This window comes from Mus pahari, chromosome 19, assembly GCF_900095145.1.
Source record: "Mus pahari chromosome 19, PAHARI_EIJ_v1.1, whole genome shotgun sequence".
Lineage (NCBI taxonomy): Eukaryota > Metazoa > Chordata > Mammalia > Rodentia > Muridae > Mus > Mus pahari.
The window spans coordinates 57,216,142-57,229,148 of NC_034608.1; the positions used below are offsets into that span (position 1 = coordinate 57,216,142).

General features: G+C 39.3%; 1 protein-coding gene across 1 annotated transcript in view; it reads right to left on the reverse strand.

The window, feature by feature from the left end:
• The window catches only part of Mtmr7 (myotubularin related protein 7), a 79,427-nt gene that overhangs the window by 2,833 nt on the left and 63,587 nt on the right, over positions 1–13,007 (reverse strand). The window contains exons 8-13 of the mRNA XM_021218840.1: positions 10,455–10,564; positions 9,221–9,346; positions 7,502–7,551; positions 4,735–4,935; positions 2,306–2,446; positions 814–940 (exon numbers count right to left, since the gene is read on the reverse strand). Of these exons, the coding sequence (XP_021074499.1) occupies positions 814–940; positions 2,306–2,446; positions 4,735–4,935; positions 7,502–7,551; positions 9,221–9,346; positions 10,455–10,564 (755 nt within the window). The remainder of the gene's footprint in view (positions 1–813; positions 941–2,305; positions 2,447–4,734; positions 4,936–7,501; positions 7,552–9,220; positions 9,347–10,454; positions 10,565–13,007) is intronic.

Below are 13,007 nucleotides of genomic sequence, written 5' to 3' on the forward strand. Positions count from 1 at the left end.
GTATCCAGTGTCTGGGGATTAAGTGATGTACAGCATTGGGTACTGATGTAAGTATGTACCCAACATGTATCCAGTATCCAGTGTCCGGGGATTAAGAGACATCAGATCCCCTGAACCATAGTTAACTATAGTTGTGAGCCACTATTTGGTATTGAGAACTAAAACCAGATATTCTGTGAGAGTAGAACTCTTAACCACTAAGCCATCTCCAGTCCCATCTCATTCTGTTTAAAACATTGATTCTAACTTGAAAATCCAAGTTCCAAACAGTGGGAATTTATAGCCAGTTCTTGGGCAAGTGAATGCAGAGGTAGAATATGATGAATGGGGCAGAATGAATAATACTCACTGAAGATGAAGGCAGCAAGTAAATTCATTTATGCACAACATGTCTCTGCCCAATAATAAAAATTGTATAGCCAATCTGAGCTATTTACATATCAATGCAGTATTAATATATAATTTTAAAAGTAGAGCAGAAGGTTTTAATTCATTTGAATGTATCCAATTTTGCCTTTTCACATTTTCTTGAGTTTTGGGATTTTTTTTTTTAAAGAAAACTTGGAAAAAAAAAAAAAGATGGTGATGGAAAAAATAAAATGTACTGACCAGTAACGTATGTCTACAAACTGAAGTGAGCCAAAAACTAACACAGATGGCTTAGTCTTCAGTTTGGGCTTCATTGTCTGGGTGTTGACCCACTGACTTAAAAATGGCTTGTGCTACATTTATGTTCTAGACCTTGAGGGTCTTCCTCGAGGTAATGCTCAAGAAATGGGCACAGGAAAATACAAACAGTAGCAAGGCTCTTACTTCTTCTAGAGACTCCAGTTCTTCCTCCAGCTGCTGCGACTCCTCCTTCACAGCCATGAGGTAATCTGTAACAGACTGTCGAGGCTGCAACCCCTTTTCAAAGCGGTTATACATCCCATTCCAAAACCTGGAAGGAAGGGTAGCACATATCCCAGTCTGAAGCCCACAATCGCAGTCTAGTCTTCATTATCAGCACAGCAATATTAATAACCAACAGAAGTCACAGCCTTGAAAAAGCAACTGCTAAAAGTAATAATTTCAGGTTGATAGTTTTTCTAGGGTAGTTAACTTCTCTTAGGAAGAGTAAGTCTATATTAATATTAAGTTAGAACATAGATAAGTTTTTCTATAGTAAAATGAAGCAGCAAGCCAGGCAGTGGTGGACCTTTCATCCCAGCGCTTGGGAGGCAGAGGCAGGTGGATTTCTGAGTTAAGGCCAGCCTGGTATACAGAGTGAGTACCAGGACAGCCAGGGCTATACAGAGAAACCCTGTTGCAAGAAAAAAAGAAAAAGAAAAAAAAAAAAAGAACGAAACCAAACCAAAGCAGCAAATTTTACCACTGGAACTTGAAGATTTGTGATTACGTATTTAGAATTCCTGCTGCAAAGAAAATCGGGCCTTTAAACTTACAAAAGCTTTGACTTTATTACAACAGAAATTGACATTTGCATTTTCAGTAAATCTATCCTAGACAGTAAAGCATTATGGAATGCAGATAGAACAAGCTGTCATGCTGGGGGTATCTTTAGGCCTATTAAAAAGTGCCTTGAGGGCAAGGTATCTTATTTATCTGCAGCACATAGAACAGTGCCTGGGCCACACTAAAGTAGTTTGAACCACTAGCTATGGTCTATTAATGAATTAGCTATGATACAAATAACTGCAGTGTGCCTTGTTTAGTCTTAAAAGGTGTTGTTTCGTACAAGCCATGCAGACATTTTTTTATATAGAATTAATATTCTGCTATGCTGTCAGAAATAATACTGAGGGAACTAGTACTGGAACACACAGTGTGTCAAACTGCTGGATACAAGACTGAAGTGACTCTAATGGAGAGCATGCAGTAGGCATTTGGTGTATCTTCCCTAGAACATGTGAAGGCCACCTTGCGCTCCCCACCCCAGTACCATCTTAAAACCAATGGTTTCCACAGGCAAATATTTCCACCAAACTTGTGCTTCAAATTCTACTTCAACAGGACTTGATTTTCTTTCCTCCTTCATTTCCTTTCTTGCATTTCATACAATTACCCTAATGGGAACTTGTATTGTTAAAGGCCTTATTATGAAGCATCAATTTCTGAAGGGAATTTCACATGTAGAGCGATGCAGAGGGAAATAGCACTGCCAGAAATGCTGCCATCAGACAGCCAAGCATTTTCCCAGTGGGTTTTATGTCCAGCAAAGCCTTGAAGCTCTCATTTCACACACGTTGGCCTCTGAATGTTAAGTCATTCCCAGTTGCAAACACATCTGGCAAGACTGACTTACTTATAGGTGAAGTTGCATGGAGCTGTGGGCAGATGAAGGCTCCCCTGGGTCTGACTGTGGTCAGCTCTAAACAGAGGATTGAGGTAGTCAGCTCGACTCTTCCACAGGTTTGCCCACAAAGAGTAGGTTCTTTCTTGAATCCTGTTATTTCAAAGAAAAGCAAGAAATGACCAATCTTGGGTCTAAATAACAAGTATTTTACATTAAAACTGGAAAAGAATTAGTATAGCAGTGACATTACCACTGGCCAATGGCTTTTTGGCATGATACAGAAACTTTCTTATAGTAGTCTCCACACAACTACTATTTGTACTAGCCTTGAGTACTTAAAGAAACATTGGTTTTATCTTTTTTTTTTTTTTCAGTTTTTATCCCCCAAGTAATTATTGGATACTTTCTAAGCACCATGCTAAATGTTTCAAGTTTTATTTAATCCACAGCTCCTGTACGTCCTAGTTTCTGCATGAAGGGAGACATGAATGGAAAGTAGTCTCTCCAAATCCCACAACTAGTTAATAGAAAAACCAGTATTGAAAGCCAAGCAGATGCCATTAAGATTGGCTATCCTAGTACAACAGACCACAAACTATCCAGAAAAACAAGTGAGACTAAAGGCTATGCTCTGCTGTGTACATATTCTTACTCATGTATGATGTGATTTCATCACAGGCTAGCCTTCAACCTCAGGAGTCCTTCTTGAGGAACTGTGAACCTTTTTTCCTTTTTCCATTCTCATTGTGTATGAAGGAAGTGGGAGGTTGTGTGTGGGCATCTATGTGTATAGGCAGATGTATGTGGGTGCATATGGACATGTGTGTATGTACAAGTGGAGGCTTATAATTGATGTCAAGAATCACCTTTAACTGTTGTACCTTACTCATTGAGGCAGGCCCTTACAATCAAACCCCCACCTCACAGTTCAATAGCGAGCTGCTCTGGGGCAACTGTATTACATTAGTTCTGGGATCTCAAACTCCAGTCCTCCTGTTTGTGGCAATCATTCACTCATTCATCTCCCAAATACCACTTGTTTTTTGAGTAAGGATCTCTTATTGAACGGAGATCTAAAAGGATCTGTGAGCATCTACTTCCTAGCACAGGGATTATAAGCATACCAACCAAACTGGAGAGATGGCTGGCTAAGCATTTCTTTCAGAGGACCCAGGTTTGGTTCCAAGTACCCACATGATGGCCTGTAACTTCAGTAATAGGGGTCCAGTACCCACTCTTGACCTCTGCATGTATTAGAGATGTGTGCAGTGTACATTTTTACATTCAGGCAAAACACACCTCTAAAATAAAAAGAAATATATCATTTACAAGTGTGCTGCTATACGCACAGTGTTTTGTTTTGTTTTGAAATATGAGTTCTGGGGCTTGATCTTAGGTCCTCATGCTTAGACAGGAAGCACTCTGTGAACAAGCATGAACTGTGTAGAAATCATACTTGATGTTTCATGGAGAGAAAAAGCAGCATCCACTATAAAAAAGTCATTTTCTCTTCCACTCCAGATGGCACAAACCTACTAAAATCTACTTGATTTGATCTCATCTTTTCTACAATGAAACTGGATGCCATACACAACGCAATACAGTTAAAATCATTTCCATGCTACAAGTACCTCAAAAAGTTCTTTAATTTGCATTCCTTAAATCACCTTAATTAACAATATTATTTGAGATTCTACATTTCAGATATTATTAGTCTTGACTAATGGAACACAGTTTTAATCTAACCTGGCTGGAGGTGTCAAAGTGTGGTGGTACTCGGGTGCAAAGGTCATGAGTTCCTATTTTCTATACTATAGGCTATACTGTGACACTCCATCTCAAGTAAATTGGGGATAATTAAACTCAGCTGCTATGTGTACTGAATATACTTAATAATAATAATAATAATAATAATAATAATAATAATAATAACCTAATGGCCTCAGTTTCTAATATGCTTTTCCATTTAATTTGAAGTTTCCATTTAATCTCTATCAAATATGCTTTAACATTTATTTATTTGTTTATTTTTGGTTTTTCCAGACAGGGTTTCTCTGTATAGCCTTGGCTGTCCTGGAACTCACTCTGTAGACCAGGCTGGCCTCGAACTCAGAAATCCACCTGCCTCTGCCTCCCAAAGGCTGGGATTAAAGGCGTGTACCACCACGCCCGGGGCTTTAACATTTTTTAAGGACAAACTTAATTTCATTATTAGTGTCACGTTTTCTCATCTATCTGATTCAGACAGAAATCACAGGAAAAAATGACTACATATTTTTGTGAACTGGTAACATTTAAACCACTTATGAAATGATGTCAGGAATAGGAAAAGAATGTAGAATAATTTTGTAACTCAATTAAACAGTTCTCATAATTATGAAAATCTATATGAAACTCCCAGTTGCCCAAATCATTAAAAACTGGACACCAAGACTTACCTGAGTTCTCGCCTCTCCTTCTGGCTATTACACAGGAAGTTCCCAAACTGGCAGGAATAAACATGGTGCTGGATGTGAGTCAGAAGCCTCTCGTTGAACTCAAAGGCGCAAGGGAACTGCTCCATTAGCTGCCAGACACACTCAAGGAACTGGTCGATTACTGGGGAGACTTCTTTTGGGTCACCATCTAAGTTGCCATATCTATAAGGCAAAGTATTCTAGACTTTATAACATAGGAGTTTTTTGTTTTAATTAGAGAGCTATAAATGCAACGATTATCATAAAAGCAACCTTAATTCCTAAGTAAATTATAAAAACTTCGGATGAAATAGGAAAATAAACTTTATAAGTCCAATTGGAAGATAAAGATTATAATGAAAGTCTGGATAGAGAAGAGAATATGTGAGACAGAAAACTTTTCCTGAACAAATTATATTTTTTTTAATTCAGAGTTTACTTTTGAAGTTTGTTAGGTTGATACAGAAGCAATTCTAAAGCAACTTCTAGGTTTCTTAACATTTGCATTACTAGCTGTAAAGACCATTTCTTCAGCAGAACTGACCACAGATCCCACACTGCAGTGCTCCCACTCACATTTCTCTATTGAGACTGACAGTGAATGATTTTTAAAAGTAATCCTGGGTCTCATCCCCAGCACTGTAGCAGCCTGCTTGAAGGTGCCTCTCCTCCCATCCTACCTACAATCTCTGGGGACTCTGCAGAACCTTGCTGTGGAACCAGCGGGTCCTCTTTCCTGTGGACATCTCAGCTCATCCTTTGTGTCCCATTAAGATTCCCATTCCTCTGTGTCAGCCCCTGATGCTTGGAAGCACTCTCTACTTGGGACACCCTAGTGGCCATTTCTGGCAGGTCTTTGGTAAGTAACTCATACTCCTCTTCCTGTCCTCCATTAGGACCTCTCTCTCCTTTAATAACCTACTTGCAAGATTTGGTCTCCTGGTCACACTTGTTCACTGTGGACCCCACTTCTAGGTGTGAACAGGATCCCCTTAGCTCTTTCCTGAAACCCCTTTCAGCCTTTTCTCCTACCCAGTTCAATCCTTTCTGCCACCCATAGACTTGCAAAAGCACTCTCTACCAAGCAACCCACAGCCACACTTTCCTACGAACTAAAGAAGATAACAGAAACCAAGGAACAAAACACCCAACAAACAAAGACAGTTCCAGGTGTCAGCACCTAGAATTACAATCATTCCAAACTCAGAAGCCTAGACACCAGTATAAAAACAATAACAGCCAGGACTGTATGTCTCCACTAGAGCCCAGCAACCATATCACAGCAGGCCCTGAGTATTTCAACATAGCTGAAGCACAAGGAAAAGACCTTAGAATATCCTTTATGAATATGATAGAGGTCTTTAAAGAAGCAAATAAATCCCTTAAATCTGTGAAGTCACAAACAGTGGGAGGAAATGAACAAAACAGTTGGAGCCAGGAAGTGGAAGTGTAACCAATAAAGAAAACCCAAACTGAGGGAAATCTGGAAATGAAAAAATTAAGGGCCAGATGGTGGTGGCACATGCCTTTAATCCCAGCAGTTAGGAGGCAGAGGCAGGAGGATCTCTGAGTTTGAGGCCAGATTGGTCTGCAGAGTTAAGTTCCAGGACAGCCAAACCTACACAGGGAAACTCTGTCTGAAAACAAAATTTAAAAGCTTGAGTAGAGGCTATCTTTTCCAAGAGAAATTGAGATAGAAGAAATCTCAGGTATTGAAGACAAGATAGAAGAAATGGATACCTTGGTCAAAGAAAATGTTAAATCTAAAACAATCCTGGCACAAAGCATCCACAAAACACTACTGTTCTACTAAAAGAATGTCAATAAAATAACACATAATGGCATTCTATTGTATTTACAGATCAGTACTTGCTCAGCCATCATCAACAAAGCTCTCTTCTGCAGCAGAGACAGCAAAAAAAATGCAAAGACCCACAGCCAGACAATATGCAGAGAGTGGAAGACCTTAGAACACTCAGCTCTAAATGGTATGTGTTCTAGCAGAAAGAGTATAGGAACTAGAGGGCTTGGAGGGAGGACACCAGGAAAACAAGGAAGGCCCTCTAAATCAATATGGTGCCCGTATGAATGCACTGAGACTAAGGCAGCCTGCATCCGGTGGGACCCTAGAGCTAAAAGAAGTGGGTACAGGTTCCTATTCCTAATTCACAAGTTATCTCTAACTGACCACAGGCAAACGGAAATTTAAGTTTCATCCAAGGGAATCTCATTAGGGAAACAAACTACTCTTAAGGGCACACTGAATGTCCAGCAGTAGATGACCAACAGAAAACAAACAACAGCATCTTTGGAGGTGCCTTGTCTCTTAATGTCATGTCAGGGATTTTTTTCTTTTTTTTTTTTTTCCTTTTTTACCTTTTAAATTTATTTTTTTCTTTTATTGTTTTTTACCAAACAGGTTTGTATATATTATGGCTTCTGGTTTTGTGTTTTTATAGATTCTTGAGTGTACAAATGAGTAAGTCTCTATATTCTCTTAGAATTTTCTCAGGCTCTTTTCCTTTTATTTGTTTTGTCCTATTTCCATGTGTTTATTTTTGTTTTATAGTCTTATATTTTATTATCATCCCTTAGATACCTGTTCGTTCTCTAATGAGAGGTAGAATGGAGTTAGATACCTATGGGAGAATGTGGGGAAGAACTGGGAAGAGTAGAGAGGGAGAATGTAACCAGGATATAGTATATTAAAAATAAATCTATTTTCAATAAAAGAAAATATATTGCTTACCTATGATTAAATTTATGTCCGAAGGAAATCCAGTCCTTTTCAATTAATACCTACACACACACAAAGAATAAAATATGGATGCTTGTAAGGGAAATATAAGAGAAGCAAACTAATAAAAAGGACTGACTTACTGGGAGCAAAGGAAGCTCCCATATGACTAGGAATATGCTACCCAACAGGAGAGGGCTCATTAGTGCAAGAGCACTGGTGTCCTTCAGAGGACAAAGGCCCTAGCACCCATATGGCTCCTCACAACTGTCCATCACTCCAGGCCCACATGCACATGGTGCACACAGGCATACTCACAAGGAAAACCTCTTATACAAAACAATAGTAAATAAATCTTAAAAGAACCACATTATCCAGAATGTATCCAGAATGAAGGCCTTCTATATGAAAATTGGAAGGCATGTGTGAGACTGCGGTAACTACCCAGAGTCCTCCTGTGTGCCAGGCACTGTGCTTGCTGTCATCTTGTTCGTTTGACAGCCATCATTCCCCATCATTCTAGAGAAGGGGAATAAAGATGAAATGTTCTCCAAAGGTCAGGTCTCGGGGAGTACTTCATGTCCTATTCTCTCTATTCCTAACCTCATCTGTTAACCAACATGGAATGCTGTTTTCTTTTTAACAAATGGCTAATGAAACAATATGGAATAATTTCATTAATATCACTCTTTAGAAATGATGTCTGCCCTTGACAACTTTAAATGTCTTTTATAAGTGTAATGGCTTAATGTGGGAAGATTCTTGTGTAGGAAAGAAAAAGACACATGGTATTATGTACATAGGAAATTTGACGCTCTTAACTAAACAAAGGCATCTAGTCTGCTCAGGGATACACCGAGGCAGGGACATTCATATCTCATTTGTCTAAAGTAGTATGTTCTGAAGAAATGGCCTGCCTCTTCTGCCTTCTCCCCAGGGTAACAGCTGACATGAATCACAAAACTGGTCCAGTGATGCAGAATTAGTTCCTGTGAGCCTCTGTCCCAAGCAGATTCAGGATCCACCAAACCACTTTCTATCAAATTATAGTCAAGAGGCAGGTACCAGGTCACCTAGTCGCCAGAAAGCCCCTACAGTCTTCTGAAGGACTTCTGCCAGCTCATTCATAACATCACATCCTAGACTACTGCAACTAAAGTCAAAGTCAAATTGTGATATATACCCAAAAGGTTCCAGCTCTCAAGATGGGTTCCCAATTCCAGCAAAGACAGAAAACACTAAAAATCCAACACTATCATCCAGTTCTGTCAGGGACTACTTAAAAATTAGGAACTTAGGAGTGAATGTTGTTTCTTTTTTTTCCTCCAAAGAACTATTTGTACGTACAATACTGAACCTTTTCCAAATGTTTTGTTTCTCATGTTTTCTGATGATATAGTCACATCCCAACTTAAGATACTTAGGAGCAAATTATGTATACAAACCATTATTTTCCAAAGTTTTGATATATTTATATATTTTTATTTTATATTTATATATTTTAAATTGCATCTGAATTCACACCTTGGAACATTGAACTAAACTAGTTTCAACATCCTCAATATTAATATATTTCAAGCCTGTTTCAATTTCTCCTCTTTAATCAACCTTCCTGATGTACTAAGAGAAGAATAGTGCTGATTAGACAAAAAAAAGTGGCAAGATTCTAAAAATGAAGTGCCCTGCTGGTCAAGGCTCTGCCTCACTCAGGAAGGTTCTCGTCAGACTCACCATGAACCCTTTCAGAGTCCGGTAGTAAGGGTCCAGCAGCAGGCTTGCCACCGAGCACACCTGGGCCGTTCTGTCCCAGCCATCAGAACAGTGGACAAGCACACTTGCCCCTTCCTCTGACACTGCCTGAAATGACAGAGTGTCACTGTGACCATCAGGTTTGGCTGCAGACTAAGGGAACTTGCAATCAGCAGTTAGGCCCAGCCTTCTTAGAGCCAGCGGACAGAGCTTTTCTTTCTCGTTACATATAAAAGCCAACATTCAAATCACCACAGATTAACAAATGTACTAAATACAACCATATGCACAATGCAACACGCCTTCATGACCTGTCCCCAGCTCGCCTGCAACGCAAGTCTTACTGAAATTCTGGGGTTTCTACAGGCCTTTCCTAGAAAGGAAATGTACATAAATTCTAATTTATCAAATTATGAAGTTACAGATAAAAAGAAAAAGGCCAAGTAATATGTTCAGGGGAAGAAAAAGTAAATGACTATGTCAGGAACTGTATGGAAGACTTTCTATCTGTTCTCACTTATATGCATCTCCAGCTGTCTTGCACTAGGAAGTACAGTGATTATATAGCACTTATCATTATTGTTTATGTGTGTGCGTGTCACTGTGTAAGAGGCTTGACTTCACACTGCTTACAGCTTCATCCACAGCACAATGGCAGGCACTAAACAAGGATGAATAGCTAATAAACAGCATCACCATCACAAAGTCATGGTCCTCTCTACGCAGAAATCTAAGAGGAATTCATTTATAGGAAACCCCCAATATCAGAATTATTAAACACTTTACATTAAAACATTTTATATTAAAAAAAAAACTAGTTTACATTTACATTCCATCAAGGTTCTTCCAATGGTAGAATGGAATCTGTTAGCTTTTGCTTAAGTCATGACTGAAAAGCAGAACCTACTGAATATGACCTACGCCCCCGTCACTGAGGTGACTCCCATGGAGGTGTACAGTCTCCTATAGAAAAGTCTTTCCTTTATCCAGGATTAAAGCTGATGAAAGAGAATATTCTGGAAATATTTTAGCATTTGACCACTGTCTTAACACAGTTATCTGCCACTGTACTCTGTCACAAAATCATGTTCACCACCTGAGGTCAGCAAAGCCTGCTACCCACTTGTGAATACAGGAGAGCCAACAGGAACCCAGCTCTGAGGTTATACTAGCCTCATGTCTAATCCCTTAACTTTTTTTCTATGCCTTCACAAACCTTTGCAATGAAGATCCCTGCATCCATGATGGCTTTGATGTGCCTTAGCCAGCCTGAGTTCTCCAGCCCCCACAAGAAATCACTCATAGAGGGAGATTTAAGTTCACACACTGTAAGAAAAACCATGTTACAAACATGAAATTAAGGCAATCTCTCATTCTACATGACCATACTTTAGAGTGACTTGTTAGCTTTAGTAGATACAGTCTAGCTAGTCAATAATTATCCAAGTTTGTAAAGTTAGACTCTACTGAATCACTTCAAATAAGGCTTTAATTTTTTTCTCTCTGATCATGTGACACACTGAATTTATTATGAGAATTCTAATAGTAATGAAAATCATTGACTGTTGCCATTGTACAAGTCCAGCACAGACTATCCACTTACCTTTCTGGTGAAGATATTACAATTGTACAGCTACGGAGCACTTGTCTTAAGAATATTTGTGGGTTGGGGGCTGGTGAGATGGCTCAGTGGGTAAGAACACCCGACTGCTCTTCCAAAGGTCCGGAGTTCAAATCCCAGCAACCACATGGTGGCTCACAACCATCCGTAACAAGATATGACGCCCTCTTCTGGAGTGTCTGAAAACAGCTAAAGTGTACTTACATAAAAAAAAAAAAAAAAACTTAAAAAAAAAAAAAAAAATTTAAAAAAAAAAAAAAGAAAGAATATTTGTGGGTAGCTGGGCATGATGGTGCACGCCTTTAATCCCAGCACTTGGGAGGCAGAGGCAGGCAGATTTCTGAGTTCGAGGCCAGCCTGGTCTACAAAGTGAGTTCCAGGACAGCCAGAGCTAGACAGAGAAACCCTGTCTCAAAAAACCAAAAAAAAAAAAAAAAAAAGAATATTTGTGGGGGTGGGGGGTGGGGACCATCACAATGCCGAGTCTAGCAATTAACCAATTAGAATGGTTCACCATTTCAGTGCTTTACAGTAGGACTGTTACAAGAACTCACAATGGAATAATCCTAAAAGTATTCCCTACATGGAAAGGATACAGCTCCTTTTGGCAGCAGTCTAACTTGTGTACAGAATGAGGTCTACACCTTTGCTCCCAGTCTCGTGCATCAGGCCCTTTGACTAAAAGAAAAGCAAGGATCCCAACGATATCTATCTATATACATACAAAGCAGGTATACAGGCCCTTCTAAAGTATCATCAACAAGAAACGGTGACGTCAAGAGCTCATCTTGTATTTAACACAAGAAACTAAAAGCCTTAGAGCTAATATTCTATCTCCAACACAGAATTTCAAACACCTCTGAAGTCTTATAGATAAAACCAAGAAAATTAAATAGTGTGATCTATGGTTTTATTGGCCATAGATATATTCTATGATGCTCTCATCCATCTAGTAAACATACAAAAGCCAGGGGGCTCTGCTTCCTACTCCCAACTGTCAGTAAGTGCCGTATATTCTTACAGTTGTTATTCATGCCCTTGAGCCTCAGTTTCTTCAGTCTTTTTTTTTTTTTTTTGAGATAATTTAATTAATTACATCTCTTCCTTCCCTTTCCTCCCTCTAAATGTCCCCATATACCTCTCCCCATTCCCCTTCAAATTCATGGCCTATTTTCTCACTTACTATTATTGCAAGTGTGTGTGTGTGTGTGTGTGTGTGTGTGTGTGTTCCTAAGAACAACCCTTTGTGTCCATACAGTGTTATCTGTATGTATGCTTTTAGGGCTGTTTAGTACTGAATAACCAATCAGTGTGTATGCTCTTCCAGGGGCGGGGGCTGAGGGAGACCACCTCTCCTATTCCCAGATTTTCTCAGTTGTCTATAGTTCTCTGTGTACAGCTGAGGCCCTATGGACTGGCTCAGATTACATGGTCTTCATTGTTGCCTCTCAATTCCAGATCTCTTTCATAATTCAAATGAAAGCCAGCAGAAGTTCTATGGATCAGATGTCTTTAGCCCTGCCTTGAGATACTTCTCGACACTTTCCTCGTGAATTTACCACCAATGCCTGACACATTGATCAACAGAATGGAATTGAAGATCCATTTATAAACCCACACTTTTATTGTCCCCTAATTTTGACAAAGAGGTCAGCAATATGCACAGAAGAAAATGCATCTTCAGTAAATGGTGCTGGTCAAATTGGATAGCTACTCATGAAAGAATGAACCTACATCCTTATCTCTCACCCTGCACAAACCAAATTGAAATGACTCAGAGACTTCAAAACCGTATCTAAGATACCTTGAATCTGTCAGAGGAGAAAGTTAGGGACATACTTCAACTTGTAGACATCAAAAAGGGATTTCTGAACAAGGCCCCAGTAGCACAGAACTGATAAATGAGTAATAATGCTGAACAGAAGGAACAGAAGGGAACATCATCATTCAAGAAAAGAAGGAGCTTATAGAATGGGAGAAAACCTTTGTCAGCTATACATCTGGCAGAGTTAATGTATCTCTCAACCCACATTAGAGACACTTTTCTATGTAATAGATGGCAATTAACATTTGGTCAATATCCAGAGTATAAGATGCTGAGCATCAACCCTGTAGGTGGAACAACAATATGAACTAACCAGTAACCCC